This window comes from Mustela nivalis (genome assembly GCF_964662115.1).
Source record: "Mustela nivalis genome assembly, chromosome: 9".
Taxonomy (NCBI): domain Eukaryota; kingdom Metazoa; phylum Chordata; class Mammalia; order Carnivora; family Mustelidae; genus Mustela; species Mustela nivalis.
In genome coordinates, this window is record NC_139028.1 from 63790146 (window position 1) to 63809324 (window position 19179).

Consider the following 19179-nt stretch of genomic DNA (forward strand, 5'->3'; position numbering starts at 1 on the left):
TGAAGATACTCTCCTTCCTATTAAGTATTCTTGGCTCCCTTGTCAAATAGTAGTTGACCATATATGCATGGGTTTATTTTTGGGCTCTTCTGATTCACTGGTCTGTATGTCTTTCTTTGATGCCAGTACCCTACTGTTTTGACTACTTTAGCTTTGTAAAGCTTTGTACTTTAGCTTTGTAATATAGTTTGAAATCAGTAAGTGTGATGCCTCCAGCTCTGTTTTTCTTTCTCAGAGTTGCTTTGGCTCTTCAGTGTAATTTTAGTTGTTTTTGTTTTTTTTTTTTTCATTTTTGTAAAAAATGCCTTTGGAAATTTGGTATTGCATCAAATCTAAAGGCTCTGGTTAGTATGGATATTTTAACAATATTAATTCTTCTGATCCATGAACACAAGATATTTTTTCCATTTGTGTCATCTTCAGTTTCTTTCATAAATGTCTTAGAATTTTCAGTATTTACATCTTTTACCTCCTTCGTTAATTTCCTGATGTTGGATTTTGTTAAATGTTTTTCCTGCATCTATGGAAATGATCATGTAGCTTTTCTCCTTTATTTTGTGTTGAGTTAAACTGATGAATTTTTGGTTCTGGGACCATGCTTGCATTCCTCAGATAAATCCGATATGGTCTTTCTATCATTATTAATGTCATATTATCCTTTTTATATGGAAATATAAAATGGATTTGATTTGCTAATATATAGTTAAGAGCTTTTACATATATATGTATAAGGGATATTAACTGTAGAATTTTTGTTGTTTTTCGATGCTGTCTTTTTACATTTTCCTGTACGGGTAATACTGGCCTCATAAAATGAGTTGGGAAGTGTTCTCTTTCTTTTCTACTTTCTAGACGAGTTTATATATGATGCTGTTATTTCTTAAATGTTTGCTATCAAACTGTTAATTCTTTTTTTTTTTTTTTAAAGATTTTATTTATTTAACAGAATGAGATCACAAGTAGGCAGAGAGACAGGCAGAGAGAGAGGAGGAAGCAGGCTCCCCGCTGAGCAAAGAGCCCGATGCGGGGCTCGATCCCAGGACCCCGGGATCATGACCCGAGCTGAAGGCAGAGGCTTTAACCCACTGAGCCACCCAGGTGCCCCAACAAACTGTTAATTCTATATTAACAGTGAAGCCATGTAGGCCTGGAGCTTTTGCTTTTGACAGATGAACTATTTTAAAACATTTTTTATTTAAATTCAATTTAGTTAACATATACTGTATTATTAGTTTCAGAGGTAGAATTTAGTGATTAATCAGTTGCATGTAATATCCTGTGCTCCTTACTTCATGTGCTCTCCTAATGCCCATCACCTAATTAACCCATCCTACCCCTCCAGGAACCCTCAGTTTGTATCCTGCAGTTAAGAGTCTCTAATGGTTTGCTTCACTCTCTCTTTTCATCTTACTTTAACTTCCTTCCCTTCCCCTATGTTCATCTGTTTTATTTCTTAAATTCCACATATGAATAAAATCGTAGGTATTTGTCTTTCTCTGACTGACTTATTTTGCTTTGTATAATACTCTCCGGTTCCATCCACATCTTTGCAAATGGCAAGATTTCTTTTTTTTTTGATGGTTGATTAATATTCCATTATCTATATCTGTATCTATATATCTCACATCCTTATCCAGCATCTGTTGATGGACATTTAGGGACTTTATATATTTTGGCTCTTATGGACATTGCTGCTGTAAACATTGGGGTGCATGTGCCTCTTTGAATCACTGTTTGTATCCTTTGGTTAAATACCTAGTAAGTGCAGTTGCTGGGTCGTAGGGTAGCTCTGTTTTAAACTTTTTGAGGAACCCACCAAAATCCTTGAAAACATAGGCGGCAACCTCTTTGACCTCAGCCACAGCAACTTCTTCCTAGAAACATCGCCAAAGGCAAGGGAAGCAAGAGCTAATTAAAAAAAAAAAAAATGTTTTAAAAGGTGTTATTCATTTATTTGAGAAAAAGAGAGAGCACAAGCAGAGGGAGAGACAGAAGGAGAGGGAAGAGCAGACTCCCTGCTCTGCTAGGAGCCTGATGTGGGGCTCAATCCTAGAACCTGGAGATTATGACCTGAGCTGAAGGCAGACACTTAATCATCTGAGCTACCCAGGCACCCTAAACATCTTTAATTTTGATAAAGTTCATTTTAGTTACTTTTTTTCTTTTGTTGATATGCTTTTGGTGTTCCATTTAAGAAATTGTTGCCAAGGGATGCCTGGGTGGCTCAGTCAGTTGAGTGTCCAGCTTTTGGCTTCAGCTCGGGTCATGATTTCAGGGTGCTGGGTTTGAGTCCCACTTTGGGCTCCATGCTCAGTGGGGAGTCTGCTTGAGGAGTTTCTCCTTCCCCCTCTCTCTGCCCCTCCCCCTCCTCTCTTTTGAAAATCTGTTGCCAAATTGGAGATCTTGAAGTTTTAATTCTGTGCTTGCTTTTAAGAATTTTGTAGTTTGGGGCACCCGGGTGGCTCAGTGGGTTAAAGCTCTGCTTTCAGCTCAGGTCAATATCCCAGGGTCCTGGGATTAAGCCCCACATTGGCCTCTCTGCTCAGCAGGGAATCCTGCTTCTCTTCCTCTCTCTCTGCCTGCCTCTATGCCTACTTGTGATCTCTGTCAAATAAATAAATAAAATCTTAAAAAAAAAAGAATTTTATAGTTCAAAAAAAATTTTATAGTTTCATCTATTACATTTAGTTTTCAATCTATTTTGAGTTAAGTTTTATATTTGAAATGGGATAGGGGTCCAACTTCATTCTTTTGTATATGGAAATTCACTTTCCTAGCACCATTTGTTGAAAAGACTACTCTTTCTCCTTTGAATGGACTTGGTGTACTTGTTGAAAATCAGTTGGTTACAAATATTTGGGTTTGTTTCTGGATCATCAATTCCATTCCATTGAAAAATAATATAAACCAAGTAGGCCTCACAAACATAGTACAGAACACTCCACTCAACAAAGCAAGATACACTTTCTTTTCAAGTACACATGAAATATTCTCCAGAATAGACCATAGTTGGGCCACGAACAATTATTAGTAAAAGATCGCAATCATAGAAACTATCTTCTCTGACCCAATGGAATGAAGCTACAGAGATCAACGAAGGAAAACTGAAAAATTTGCAAATATATGGAAATTTAACAACATATTCTTAACTAGTAGGTCAAAGAAATCCCTGGGAAAATTTGAAAATACTTTAGCAGGAATGAAAACAAAACACAGTATACTGAAACTTGGTGTATGCAGTGACAGTACTCTGGGAAATTGATAGCTCTAAACACCTACATTAAAAATAAAGATCTCAAATCAATCTAAATTTATACCCAAGAAACTAGAAAAAGAGCAAACCAAATCCAAAGCTAGCAGGAGGAGGAAAACAATAAAGACTAGATCAGAGATGAAATAGAGAATAGGAAGACAGTAGAGAATTAATGAAACCAAAGTTGATTCTTAAGAGACAAACCTTTAATTAGTCTAAGAAACCTTTAACTCGTCTAAGAAAAGGAGAGAAGATGCAAATAACTAAAATCAGAAATGAAACTAGGGACATTATGGGTCCTGGATAGCTCAGTGGGTTAATAAGCATCTGCCTTTGGCTCAGGTCATAATCCCAGTGTCCTGGGATAGAGCCATCATCAGGCTCCCTGCTTGGCCAGAAGCCTGCTTCTCTCTCTCCCACTCCCCCTGCTTGTGTTCCCTCTCTTGCTCTGTCTCTCTCTGTCAAATAAATAAAATATTTTTTTAAAAGGGACATTACTCTCCATACACCATTGAAATAAAAATATTGTAAAAGAGAACTATGAGTAATTGTATGCCAACAAATTGGGTAATTTAGGAAGGACAAATTCCTAGAAAAATACAAATTACCAAAACTGATTCAAGAAAAAAAATAGAATTCTCAACAGACCTTTCAAAGTAAAGAAATTTCATCAGTAATCAAAAGCCTTCCAACAAAAAGTCCTTGACAACACAGCTTTTCATGGGTGGGTTTTTAACAACTGTTAAAGAGTTAATACCAATCCTTCTCAAACACTTCCAAAAGTCCTCATTACTCTGATATGAGAGACAAAGACAACACAAGAAAACCAAAGATCAATATCCCTTATGAACACTGATACAAAGATTCTCGACAAAACACTGACAAACCAAATCTGACAACACATTTATAGAATTATATCATACTATGAAGTGAGATTCATCCCAGGAATGCGGAAGTTCAACATAAGAAAATCAGTGAGTGAAATGCACCATATGAATAGGACAAAGGAGAAAAACCACATAATCATCTCAATAGAGGCAAAGAAAGCATTTGACAAAATTAAACACCTTTTTGTGAAAAAAATCGCTCAGTAAACTAAAGGCATAGCATAGAAAATACAATGATATTGTAATAGCATTTTGTGGTAATAGATGGTAGCTACACTTGTGATGGTCCTGGTGTTACTTATAGAGAAGGTGAAATCACTGTGTTGTATACCTGAAACATTGTAACATATATAAACACATGTGTCAACTAATCAAAAAATTTTAAATAAATAAATAATTTAAAACCCCCACTCAGGAAACTAGGAATAAAAGGAAACTTCCTTAATATGATAAAGGGCACATACAAAAATCCACAGTAAGATACAGTTGACCTTTGGACAACATGTGTTTGAACCATGTGGGTCCAATTTTTTTTTGGATAAATATAATCCAGTACTATAAATTTATTTTCTTCCTTTCTTTTTTTTTTTTTTTTTAAGATTTTATTTGTTTATTTGACAGAGATCACAAGTAGACAGAGAGGCAGACAGAGAGAGAGGAAGGGAAGCAGGCTCCTTGCTCAGCAGAGAGCCCGATGCGGGGCTTGATCCCAGGACCCTGAGATCATGACCTGAGCCGAAGGCAGAGGCTTAACCCACTGAAGGCAGAGGCTTAACCCACTGAGCCACCCAGGCGCCCATAAATTTATTTTCTTTATGATTTTCTTAACATTTTCTTTTATCCAGCTTAGATTATTATAAGAAAATGGTATGCAATATGTATAACATACAAAATATGTGTTAATTGGCTGTTATTGATAAGCCTTCCTGTCAGCAATAGGCTATGAATAGTTAAGGTTTTTGAGGAGTCAACGAGACTGCTATTCTCTTGGTACTTAAACATTATAATTCGATATGTAAGTGGTATTTGTTTCATTCATTTTTTGCATTATTAAGTTTTAAAAATTCATTTGAAATATTTGGTTATATTTTTTTAAATCTGCTCCATGGCAGCATTTTTTTCATGAATGTCCTTTGGCTCCTGTTTTCCTTTAAGTTTTGCATTTATATTTTCTATTCCTGCCTCTTTTTGGGTTATTATTATTATTATTATTATTATTATTTTTTGAATGAGGAGAGTTCTTCCTGTACAACTTTTTAAAGGATATTGGAAGTAGGTGTCTCAGGGTAGCTACTGTCTTCCAAATTTATAGGAATTTTCCTTATAACCAGGCTTATGTGTATGAACTTATTTCATTCTCCTCGGCTAGAGAAGATTTGCTGCTTTAGGACTATTCATAGTGTAGGTTGTCTCACTACCTTTTTGCCATACCAGCAGCCTAATTTCTACTAGTGTAGCTTGTTTGTGTGATTCCTTATTTAGTACTGTTTCCTCTACTACTTCAGACTGTGAGGAGCAAAATTCCTTCCCCTAGCTCTTGTCCCCCCTTTTTTTGTTGTTGCAAATGCGGTTTCCATTTTATACCTCAGGAAGTACACTTGAAGAGATGTCTGCACAGCCCCCTTCAGTTTTGGAGCCTCATGCCTTATGTTCACCCTCTTTCTCCAGTTTTGTCTCTCTTTTGGCCTTTCACTTATATTTTCATATGTTTCCTAGATTTTTGGAGATCACATTTGCTTTTTTATTTATTTTTTGCTTTTGGGTAATTTCTTAGAGGAGTAAGGAGATTCTCACTTTGCTCTGTCATCAACACCAGAGTCACGTAAAGTATATTTTTTTGTTAGTGCTTCATATATTCATTTAGTCAAAATATTTTAAATAGGATTAAATTTCATAATTATAATAAATGTGGAATGTATTTGCACTTATTTAATAAAGACTCTAGCATTTAGTATGTACCAAGTCTGTTCTAAGTGCTTTACAAATATGTACATTTCATCCTCATAGTAATCCTATGAGGTAGGTGTTCTTTTTATAGGAAACTGAAGCACAGGCAGGAAAATTAACTTACCCAAGGTTGCCTAATTAATAAGAAATAAGAACACTTTCTACCTTTTATTTTATGACAATAGCATTTTGAATCTTGGCATCATCCATTTATACCTGTACTAATGAATGAATCCCATGAGAGCAGAGTCCATGTCTCATTCGTTTATATTTCTTGTGCCTGTTTAGCAGAATACCTGAAATTCAGAAGATACTTGGTGAATGTTGTTGGCAATTGGCAAATATTTTTATTAGGAGCCAAATAATTTCCTCTCTGCAAGACTTGTATAGTTTCAGTTCTTTATTCTACTTGTTTTGTATAAAAAATTTTTTTTTGAGTGTATCACACAAGCAGGGGAGAGGGGCAGAGGGAGAGGGAGAAGCAGGCTCCCTGCTGAGCAGAGAGCCCGATGCGTTACTCGATCACAGGACCCTGAGATCATGACCTGAGCCGAAGGCAGCGGCTTAACCCACTGAGCCACCCAGGCGCCCCAAAAAAGTGATATATTCTTAAAATGGAATAAAACTCAGCAATAAAAGCAAATGGACTATAAGATGACTACCACATTTTTATTATTCTGAGTTAGTTTACCCTGTTATTTTACAAATAACACTGTATAAATACAACTAGTATTAGGATATAAAAAGAATTTTTTAGCATGGACAGCAAAGTGGTATAAGGGAACTAGTATACTTGTATTACCAGCATGTCGACAACTCTTTCATCAAAACCCCTTTATGGAGCACCTGGGTGACTTGGTCGGTTAAGTGTCTGCCTTTGGCTCAGGTCATGATCCCAGGGTTCTGGGACTGAGTCCAATTTAAAACTTTAATCTGTTGGGCGCCTGGGTAGCTCAGTGGGTTTAAGCCGCTGCCTTTAGCTCAGGTCATGATCTCAGGGTCCTGGGATCGAGTCCCTCATCGGGCTCTCTGCTCAGCGGGGAGCCTGCTTCCCTCTCTCTCTCTCTGCCTGCCTCTCTGCCTACTTGTGATTTCTCTCTGTCAAATAAATAAATAAAATCTTAAAAAAAAAAGAATATATCACTTTTGTTTTGGTATTATTTTTTTTAAAATTATTTTTATTAATATGTATTTTTATTAATTATTTTTATTAATATAATGTATTATTTGCCCAAGGGGTACACATCTGTGAATCATGAGGCTTACCCATTTCACAAGAATATATCACTTTAAAAAATTTTTATTTAAATTCCAGTTAGTTAACATGTAGTGTAATATTAGTTTCAAGTGTACAATTAGTGATTCAGCACTTACATACAACACCTGGTGTTTATTACAAGTGCATTCCTTAATCCCCATCACCTATTTAACCTATCCCCCCTACCCATCTCCCCTCTGGTAACCATCAATATGGTCTCTATAGTTAAAGAGTCTGTTTCTTGGTTTACCTCTCCCTCCCTCCCTCCCTCCCTCCCTCTATCTTCCTCTCTCTTACCTTTGCTCATTTGTTTTTGTTTCTTAAATTCCACCTGTGAGTGAAGTCCTATGGTATTTGTCTTCCTCTGGTTAATTTATTTCACTTAGCATAATACTTCTTGCTCCATCCATGTCATTGGAAATTGGCAAGCTTTTATTCTTTCTTTCTTTTCTTTGGCTGAGTAATCTTCCATTATCTCTACCTGTATCTATCTCTCTATCTATATACACATACATACCACATCTTTATCCATCATCAGTTCATGGGCACTTGGCTGCTTCCACAGTCTGAGTATTGTAGATAATGCTGCTACAAACACTGGGGTACATGTATCCCTTTGAATTAGTACTTTTGTGTTATTTGGATACAATACTTAGTAGTGCTGTTGCTGGATCATAGGGTTGTTCTATTTTTGACTTTTTAAGGAACCTCCATATTGTTTTCTAGAGTAGCCATACCAGCATTCCTACCAACAGTGCAGGAGGGTTCTCCTTTCTCCACATCCTTGTCAATACCTGTTGTTTCTTGTGTTGTTGATTTTAGCTCTTTTGATGGGTGTGAGGTGATCTCTCATTGTAGTTTTGATTTGTATTTCCCTGATGATGAGTGATGTTGAGCATCTTTTCGTGTGTCTCTATTGGCCATCTGTATGTTGCTTTGAAAGGTTGTCTATTTGTGGCATCTGCCCATTTTTTAATTGGATTATTTGTTTTTTGGGTGTTGAGTTTTAGAAGTTCTTTATGTATTTTGGATATATATTGATCTATTATATATGTTGATCTATTTGTTGATCTATTATCCCACTGATGAATACCTGGACTGTTTCCTGTTTTTGTCTATTCATGAATAAAGGTGCTATAAATATTTTCATGAAGTGTTTTTAGGTACTTATGTTTTTATTTCTCTTGGTAAATGCCTACTTCTAAATTGCTATGTCAGGATAGATATGTGCTTAATTATATAAGAAATACCATATTTTCCCCAAAGCATTGTATTATTTTATATTCCCACCAATAACAAAGTTTCATTTTTCTGTAAGCTCACTGATATTTATAGTTACCAGTGTTTTAAATTTTAGCCATTTAGTGCATGCATTTATCTTTATTTTTAACATTCATCAGTATGGTTGTTGATATCCTATTTCCATTATCACCATTAATAATTTGAACATTTTGGGGGCGTCGTGGTGCTTCAGTTGGTTAAGCCTCTGCCTTCAGCTCAGGTTGTGATCTCAGAGTCCTGGGATCAAGCCCCATGTTGGGATCCCTGCTCAGCGGGGAGCCTAGTTCTCCCTCTCCCTCTACCTCTCCCCCTGCTGGGGCGCATTCTCTATCAAGTAAGTAAACTCTTAAAAAATAATAATAATAATTTGAACATTTTTAGGTTTTTTTCTGATCCTGGCAATGAATTACGGAGTTAGGGAGTTCCCAAGAAAACTCGTACTTTTTTTTTTTTTTTAATTTAAAGATTTTATTTATTTATTTGACAGGCAGAGATCACAAGTAGGCAGAGAGGCAGGCAGAGAGAGAGAGAGAGAGAGAGAGAGGAGGAAGCAGGCTCCCTGCTGAGCAGAGAGCCTGATGTGGGGCTCAATCCCAGGACCCTGGGATCATGACCTGAGCCGAAGGCAGAGGCTTTAACCCATTGAGCCACCCAGGCGTCCCGACAACTCGCACTTTTGACAGCAACTGCAAGTTTGGAGGTCTCTAGGATTACCCTCACTTCTGAAATGACTTGCAAGATCAGGGGTCCCCCGGACTACCCTTAGAATTGATAATTTATAGAAGGACTCACACAGCTCACTGAAAGTTTACTGAAGGTTGTGGTTTTTTAATAGTGAAGGGACGTAATTTAAAATCAACCAAGGAGAAGAGGTGTGTTTGGTTACTTGGATGTGATTGACTGCCCATGGGCTAACTTTAGTTTCCAGCTCTTTCAGAGGTTGAGTTCATACCATGTGCCCCCGCCCCCCTCTTCTCCACACCACTCTCAATAAATCACATTGTTAGTATAGGCTATTTGCCATGGACTGAAGTCCCCAGGTAAATAAAAACACTGTTATCAGTCGTAACATTCCAGAGGTTTAGAGATTACTACCCAGAAGCCCAGGGCAAAGGCCAGACCTCAGTCATAGCAGTGAGATCAGCCAGCACTCCCTGATCTCTGGGTCCCAGCTATGCTGGTAACCAGTTAAGCCCACCTGTGGATCCCTGTCTCTTGCTCCTCTGCATCTTCAAATAATTTTGTAAGCACTTAGTTTCTTGCATTGACTCACTTTAGACTGTAATGTCCAGAGTAAAGAATTTGTTTCTGGTGCTGTAAAGAAAGGAAGAAAGAAAGAAAGAAAGTGAGAGAGAGAAAGAGAGAGAAAGAAAGGAAAAAAGAAAAGAAGGGAGAAAAGAAAAGGAAAAAGGAAAGGAAAGGGAGAGAGAAGGAGGGAAGGAGGGAGGAAAAGATACTGCCAAACACAAAAATTTAATAACTGGAAAAAAAAATATTTTGATTCAAAGAGGAAAAGATCCCATCCCCCCACCTCCCCTCCAGCAACTCTCTTTTTTTTGCCTATAGTTAAGAGTCTCTAATAGTTTGCCTTCCTCTCTGTTTTCATCTTATTTTATTTTTCCTTCTCTTCCCCTTCATGTTTTGTTTCTTAAATTCCACATATGAGTGAAATTATATGATATTTGTCTTTCTGTGACTTATTTCACTTAGCATAATACTCTTTAGTTCTTTCGTTGCAAATGGCAAGATTTAGTGCTTTGGTGAGTGCTGTGAAGTGTGTAAACCTGGCGATTCACAGACCTGTACCCCTGGGGATAAAAATACATGTTTATTAAAAAAAATTAAAAATAAATAAATAAATAAATAAATAAAAATAAAAAATTTTTTAAAAATGGCAAGATTTAATTTTTTGATGGCAGAGTAATATTCCATTTTACACACACACACACACACACACACACACCCATACACCCCCATACCCATCTTTATCCATTCATCTGTCGTTGGACATTTGTGGGCTTTCCATATATTAGCTATTATAGACATTGCTGCTATAAACATTGGGGTACAGGTGCCCCTTTGGGTCACTGTGTTTTTATCCATTGGATAAATACCTACTAGTGCAATTGCTGGGTTGTAGGGGAGCTCTCTTTTAGGTATATTTCTGACTTATGTTTCATTGTCTCTCTGTTTACTCATGTTCCATTACCAAGCTGTCTTAAGTATTGTCACTTTTTTCTTTTTAAGATTTTATGTATCTATTTGACAGAGAGAGAAATCACATGTAGGCAGAGAGCAGGCAGAGAGAGAGGGAAGCAGACTTCCCATTGAGCAGAGAACCCGATGTGGGCCTCGATCCCAGGACCCTGAGATCATGACCTGATCCAAAGCAGAGGCCTAAGTGACTGAGCCACTCAGGAGCCCAAGTATTGTCACTTTTTTTTTTTTTTTTAAAGATTTTATTTATTTATTCGACAGAGAGAAATCACAGGTAGATGGAGAGGCAGGCAGAGAGAGAGAGAGAGAGGGAAGCAGGCTCCCTGCCAAGCAGAGAGCCCGATGCGGGACTCGATCCCAGGACCCCGAGATCATGACCTGAGCCGAAGGCAGCAGCTTTACCCACTGAGCCACCCAGGCACCCTAAATTAATTTTTATTATCTGGTGAGAGTAGGTCTTTTTAAAAATATTATTCTTTTTCAAAATGTTTATAAGTATTCTTAAATGTTCATTTTTCTTTAAGAACTTTATAATCAACCTATCTAGTTAAAAGAAAAGTATTTTTTAAATAATGGCCAACTTAACTCTCCAACCCTTAGCAACCACTGATCTACTTTCTGTCTCTGTAGGCTTGCCTATTCTGGGACATTCTGTATGAATGGAATGATATAATATGTGGCCTTTTATGGGACTTCTTAGCATAGTGCTTTCCAAGTTCATTCATATGGCATCATGTATCAGTATTTCATTCCTTTTTTGAATAATATTCCATCATATGAATATACCACATCTTGTTTATCTGATCTTCAGTTGATGGACATTTGGGATGTTTCCACTTTTTGGCAATCATAAATAATGCTGCTATGAACATTCATTTACAAGTTTTTGTATAAACATATGTTTTGAGTTTTCTTGGGTATATACCTAGGAATAGAACTGCTGCGTCATATGGTAACTCTTTGTTTAACCTTTTGAAGAACTCCCAGACTATGATTTTCTGAAGCAGCTGCATCTTTTTACATTCCTGCCAGCTTCATTTCTCCATGTCCTTGCCATCACTTGTTCTTGTCCATCTGTTTAATTATAGCATCCATTATATTTCTAAAGACGTTTATGAGAAACTGATGTTGAATTTTAACAAATGCTTTTTCATCTTATATGGAGATTATGAGAATTTTTTTTGTTGTTGTTCTGCTCTCTTGACTGTGAATTATAATAAATAGATTTCTAATATTAATGATGTTGATTTTGAATAGTTGTCAACTTGGGTTTGTTTTCTTTCGTTAGAACAGAAAATTACTTAGTAGACATGTAATTGTGTCATAACAACTAAAAATTCCACTGAGAGGTTTAAAATTAGTTGATATGCATGTTCAGAGTAAGAGAGTTCCTATTTTCTTGGTGACTTCACTTGAATATCCTTATTTCAGGATGATTTACATATAAGCTTTCAAGCTAAATAAATAAACACTAAACACTAAATAAGTACTACTAAGAGGTTAAATATTTGCTTTCATGTTTTGTAAAATATTAAAAAATTCTGCCTCCTTCCAAATATGGGTAAGTTTTCAGATTTTTTAATGGGGAAAGTATAAGCTAGTTCATTTTATTTTATTTTATTTTTTTAAAATTTTATTTATTTTTTTGACAGACAGAGATCACAAGTAGGCAGAGAAGCAGGCAGAGATGGGGCAGGAAGCAGGCTCCCTGCTGAGCAGAGAGCCTGATGTGGGGCTCAATCCCAGGACCCTGGGATCATGACCTGAGCCAAAGGCAGAGGCTTTGACCCACTGAGCCACCCAGGTGCCCCAAGCTGGTTCATTTTTGCTTGGGTATTTATGGTAGGTGGGAAGATCGTATATTTGGTAGTACTAGTCATAATGATTTCTGGTACAATTTTAGTAAAACAACATGAGTACATAAAGGTGTATGCATGTGTTTATATGTGTGCATTTATTTAAAAATGAGAACATTTCAATCGGAGAAAGACAACTATCATATGATCTCCCTGATATGAGGAAGTGGAGATGCAACATGCGGGGTTAAGTGGGTAGGAAAAGAATAAATGAAACAAGATGGGATCGGGAGGGAGACAAACCATAAGTGACTCTTAATCTCACAAAACAAACTGAGGGTTGCTGGGGGGAGGGTGGTTGGGGAGAGGGGGGTGGGGTTATGGACATTGGGGAGGGTATGTGCTATGGTGAGTGTTGTGAAGTGTGTAAACCTGGCAATTCACAGACCTGTACCCCTGGGGATAAAAATACATTATATGTTTATTAAAAAATAAAAATAAAGAAATAAAAATGAGGACATTTTTTTCAAACATGATAGATATTCTTACTAAAACATCAGAAAACAGTGGAAACAAAAGCAAAAGAAGGAAGTTGAAAGCCTGTAATCCCACTACCCAGAGAAAACTTAATGACTATTTTGATGTGTGTGTTATATAAAACAGTATATAAATGCATACAGTGTATTTATATATGTGTATATAATATATAGTTTGTGTGCTTTAAGGACAGTAGACACACTGTATTATATTTATTTATTTATTAAAAATATTTTATTTATTTGTTTGAGAGAGTGAGAGAGAGCATGAGAGGGGAGAGGGTCAGAAGGAGAAGCAGACTCCCTGCTGAGCAGGGAGCCTGATGTGGGACTTGACCTGAGCTGAAGGCAGTCGCTTAACTGAGTCACCCAGGCATCTGACTTACTATATTTTAAAGAACTGTGTTAAATGCTTTAAAAAGTACAGTACCCATTAAGGAAAAGCTATGCTATATTTTTTTCCACCTTTTTACTATAGTAAAATATGTATGGCATAAAATGTACTATCTTAGCCATTTTTAAGTGTACAGTTTAGTGGTATTAAGTACTTCATATTGTTCTCCAACTTTCACCATCATCCATCTTCAGAACTCCTCAACTTGTAAAACTGAAACTATACTGGTTAAGTAATGACTCCTCTGATGCTCTCCTTCCAGCCCCTCGAAACTTCCATTCTTTCTGTCTATATGATTTTTTTTTTTTTTTTAGATCTTATTTATTTATTTGACAGACAGAGATCACAAGTAGGCAGAGAGGCAGGTGGAGAGAGAGGGGGAAGGAGGCTCCCCATTGAGTAGAGAGCCCGATGCGGGGCTCGATCCCAGGACCCTGGGATCACGATCTGAGCTGAACACAGAGGCTTTAACCCACTGAACCACCCAGGCGCCCCTGTATATGATTTTGACTACTCCTCATATAAATGGAATCCTAGAGTATTTGCCTTTTTGTGACTGACTTCATTAAATGTAATGTCGTTAAGGTTCATCCTTGTTATAGCATATATGTCAGTATTTCCTTCCTTTTTAAGGCTATGTAACAGTTATTCACTAAAAACAAATGTAGTGAGATCTTAAATAGTTGTTTTTCTTATATAAGAAATGAATAGACACGTTGATAAATTTAAATAACTGTTAAAGTGGAAGTTTTGGCTTAAATTGTCTTTTTTCCCTGCAAATCCCATCCTTTTCTTTATATTTTTCACTTTTTACTCTGATATTTTTGCCTTGGTGAAGTGCTTTTAAGAATACAGATATCTGGCCCCTAACAGAAAAGTCTTAAGCTCAAACTATTCAAGGTAAATTGTCAGTATTAACATATTTCACTGACTACCTTGCCTATGGTTTATAAGGTGTACTGTTATTTCATGTACTATTGAAGTAAAAGAAAATACTGCTAATCATTACTAAAAGGTGAATCCCAATATCATAAATGTTAAAATGTGAAAAGTGTTACAATAGAATCTGTCAAATATAATACATGTATGGAAAGGGTACATCCATTATACCACATTTAGTGTCCTTGTACTTTGTTTTGTAACTCTTGCTACAAAGGACTAGAATGAAGGAATTGATTTGACTGTTCTTCATGTTGCTAAGCTGATCAAAACGTGATTTTCTTCTTTTTGAAAAGTTTCATTTATTTTAGAGAGAGCGAGGGAGCGAGAGAAAGAGAACACATGGTGGGGAAGGGCAGAATGAGAGACAGTCTTAAGCAGACTGTGCACTGAGCATGGAGTCCAATGGAGGGGCTTGATATCATGACCCTGAGATTACCACTTTAGCCAAAACGAATAATCAGGCGTGTAACTGACTGTGCCACTCAGGCACCCCTGATTTATTATTTTTTTTAAGATTTTATTTTTTAAGTTATCTGTACCCAGCATGGGGCTTGAACTTAAAACCCTGAGATCAAGAGTTACATGCTTTACCAACTGAGGCAGCCCTCCAAATTTGTGGTGCCCCCCAAATTCAATTTTTACTTTGTTTTCTGTAGTTCCCTCTACACTGGTTAAGTTCAGTAAACATTTTTAGTGCCTACTATGCATTAGTCCTTGTCATAAAAGTACATATATAGCTTTTACTGTGTGTTAGAAACGGTTTGAGCACTTAATGTATTTTAATTAAGTAAATTTTACACTATCCCTGTGATGTGGATACTGTTACTATCCCCATTCTGAGGCACAGAGCAGTCAAGTGACTTGACCAAGGTCATACAACTAGTACATGGTAGAGGCAGTATTTGAATGTTTGATTTGATTTTCTGACTCTAGAGTCTTTTGTCAGCAGTACTCCTAGGAACATAAATGAATAATATGTTGTATTTTCCCTGAAATACAACAGTTGATCAGGTAGTATCTGAGGGTGGGTTGATAAATTTACATAAAATTTTTGATTTACTTCTGGTAATGAATTTTTATTTGTGTTTTTAGGACATTCAGTCAGAAGAAAGCTGCCATTGAAAGAGAGTATGCACAGGTAAGCTTGGAAATTGAGGTGACCATTCTAGGTATACCTCTTCTTTGGCTTAAAGGCAGATGTGGTTGTTGGAGAGAAACTTTGTTATCCCTGCATCCTTTTTAAAAAAAATTTCTGGCTATCTCACTTTGATCCTCCTTTTTACTTCATTTGAATCTCTAGACAAGGAGTTAAGTGCCTCCTTATGAAGGTTATGAGCCTTTGGAGATAATAATTATAGAATTTTTAAGTATTTGCAAGTGTAAGTAATAATGCATACATTTTATGAGTATATATACTTGACCCTTGAACAAAATGGATTTGAACTGCCTGGTTCTGCCTATACATGGGATTTTTTTCCCCCCAATAAATTTATGTACCATTTTATGAATGTATATCTTCTTCCTCAGTTTTGTTACTAACATTTTTTAGGTTAGTTTTTTGTAAAAATACTGTATATAATATATATACAAAATGTGTGTTATTGGCTACGTATGTTATCAGTAAGTCTTCTGGTCAACAGTAGGGTTTTAGTAGTTCCATTTTTGTGAATCAAAGTTGTATGTAGATTGCTGACTACATTGGGGGTTGGCACTCCTAATCCCCACATTGTACAGGGGTTATCTGTATATTCATTCTCTGATGTATCCTATTCTTTACAGTCTTATGGAAGGTTAATTTTATTTTATCCAGTTAGGCATTTATTTCTGTTTAGGTCCCTGTTGGTAGAGAATGATGTACTTTCTGTGGATGGCATAGTGCTATTTCTAGGGAAATTTAAGCATTTCCTTCTTTTCTTTTCTTTTTAAAAAAGATTTTATTTATTTATTTGACAGACAGAGATCACAAGTAGGCAGAGAGGCAGGCAGAGAGCAGAGAGGAGGAAGCAGGCTTCTGCTGAGCAGAGAGCCCGATGTGGGGCTCGATCCCAGGACTCTGGGATCATGACCTGAGCTGAAGGCATTGACTTTAACCCACTGAGCCACAGGCGCTCCTCCTTCTTTTATTTTAATTAGAATTTTATTTGCTCCCAGGTAGCTAAATATGCCAAGAAAAAATTATGTTGGTATATCATTTTGTAGATTTGTAAAGAATTAATAACTACCTTTCCTTGTATAAAAACAGTTTGACATGATTTGGAAATTTTGGCCCTTGTAAGCAGTTACTTTCTATGTGGAACAGAATTCTAAAATTGATGTCTTTCCACTCCCAAAATTATAAATGTCAGGTTTTGATTTTAGTTTTATTCTGATTTCACTGTGGTTAACAAGGTAACTGTATTTTATTTGGTAATCTTAGAAGATGATTATTTCTTGAAAGATAGACTCATTAATTCGGCCATTAGTTATTGAGTGCTTTTAAATCAGGTACTTTACATAATTAATTAGTGTCAGGTTTTTTTTTTTTAAGATTTTATTTATTTATTTGACAGACAGAGATCACAAGCAGGCAGAGAGGCAGGCAGAGAGAGAGGAAGGGAAGCAGGCTCCTTGCTCAGCAGAGAGCCCGATGCGGGGCTTGATCCCAGGACCCTGGGATCATGACCTGAGCCAAAGGCAGAGGCTTAACCCACTGAGCCACCCAGGCGTCCCTGAATTAGTGTCAGTTTTAATAATTAGTGTTGAACCTTATTCTATGCAAATTTAATAAGTACTAGTAATGATAGCCAAAATTTATTGAATCCTTGTACTAGGCATTTTGCTGATTTTTTTTTCATACAATTTCTTTAATGTTCTTCTGTTTATTTTATATGCATTATCTGGTGTAATCCTCTCAACAGACCTGTAAAATAGGGCAGTTATTGTGCCTTTAATAGATGTTTCCACTGAGACCAAAGTATGTGATCTGCCCTTAAAATTTATATGAAATGAAAATTTTTGTATATTTGTCTGGAACACGATTTAAAGTTTTAATAATCAAATAAACAAGATAGGCTGATTATTAAAAATAAAAGACAGTACATTAAATTGCATGAAAATTAGCAGTCCTTTGTCTCAATCACAATCACCATCCTCAGAGAAAAGATTAAAAGTAGATGACTATTTTGGTTCTCCTGGTGATCATTTCCATATCTTTAAATAATGTGCTTATAACTGATTCATGATTTATCAATTCTAGACATTATTGCTAGATTATTTTGTATAATAAATAAGAAATTAGTTTCCTAAGCCATTCCTTTTGGCCTACTCTTTCCATTGTAATTCAGCACTATTTTGGCGCCTTTGTTATTTTTCTAACTCTAAATGATATATTTAGACTTCTGTCTCTTGTTCTGTTAAGTGCATATATGTATGTTTTTGTGTGTGTTTGTGTATTCATAGCATATATTTGTGTTATTTGTGTGTTGACATATGTATTTTTCTGTATACATAGGTATATAGTATAGTGGAATTGCATTTTACAGAGCAGTCTAATTTATTCTTGAAAAACTTCTTTAAATGTCTTTTAAGTAAATTATACCTGGTTTTGTTATACAATTCTATATAATAATGTATAAACTGTGTAAGATACCTAATGTATATTTTAAAATTTCATAGAATAATAATATTCAGACATGAAAGTGTTTCAGTGTCTCTCTCTGCTTGGGAGAAGTCATTTGGAGAGTCAGTGTGCTGATTGTTCTTTTTTTTTCTTTTCATATTTACTTCTTAGGTGATTTTTCTCAGTTCTTCTTACTCTTCAATATTTTTCCAATTAATTTTTCAATTTATTGGGGCGCCTGGGTGGCTCAGTGGGTTAAGCCGCTGCCTTCGGCTCGGGTCATGATCTCAGGGCCCTGGGATCGTGTCCCGCATCGGGCTCGCTGCTCAGCAGGGAGACTGCTTCCCTCTCTCTCTCTCTGCCTGCCTCTCCATCTACTTGTGATTTCTCTCTGTCAAATAAATAAATAAAATCTTAAAAAAAAATTTTTTTTTCAATTTATTTCTTGATGATATAGACAAAGCTATCTCTACACTTTTTTAACTCCCTCACCAGTGTTTTTACTTTTGTTTTTTTATTTTTTTTAAAGATTTTATTTATTTATTTGACAGAGATCACAAGTAGGCAGAGAGGCAGGCAGAGAGGCAGGCAGAGAGAGAGGAGGAAGCAGGCTCCCTGCTGAGCAGAGAGCCCGATGTGGGACTCAACTCCCAGGATTCTGAGATCATGACCTGAGCCGAAGGCAGCGGCCTAACCCACTGAGCCACCCAGGCGCCCCATGTTTTTACTTTTTATCGGTAGTAGAGATACCCCTCAAAGACTGACATTCTAGCTGTGGATTTTGCTAGATGACGTCAGACTTATTATTTGCATTTGCTATCTCAGTACCTACCCTCATTGGTGATGGGATGTGGTCAGAGAGGACAGTTGGACTATTTAAATTATTTTTTAGGTTGAACTGCTTTACATTCATCTCTGATTATTTCCTTCCACCAGTTCTTATAAGTGAAATTGCTGGGTCAGAAGTTATGTATAATTTTAAGGCATTAGTAGTCTTAATGAATGTACTGTAAAAAAAATAAATAAGTTATTTTTGGGGCTGCCTGAGTGGCTCAGTGGGTTAAGCCTCT

The 19179-nt window shown here is 36.4% G+C and overlaps 1 protein-coding gene across 3 annotated transcripts in view; it reads left to right on the top strand.

Moving 5' to 3' along the window:
- The window catches only part of FCHSD2 (FCH and double SH3 domains 2), a 284078-nt gene that overhangs the window by 30787 nt on the left and 234112 nt on the right, over window positions 1-19179 (top strand). For all 3 annotated transcript variants that reach the window (XM_082749741.1, XM_082749740.1, XM_082749742.1), the window contains one exon: window positions 15604-15649. In XM_082749741.1, the coding sequence (XP_082605867.1) occupies window positions 15604-15649 (46 nt within the window). The remainder of the gene's footprint in view (window positions 1-15603; window positions 15650-19179) is intronic.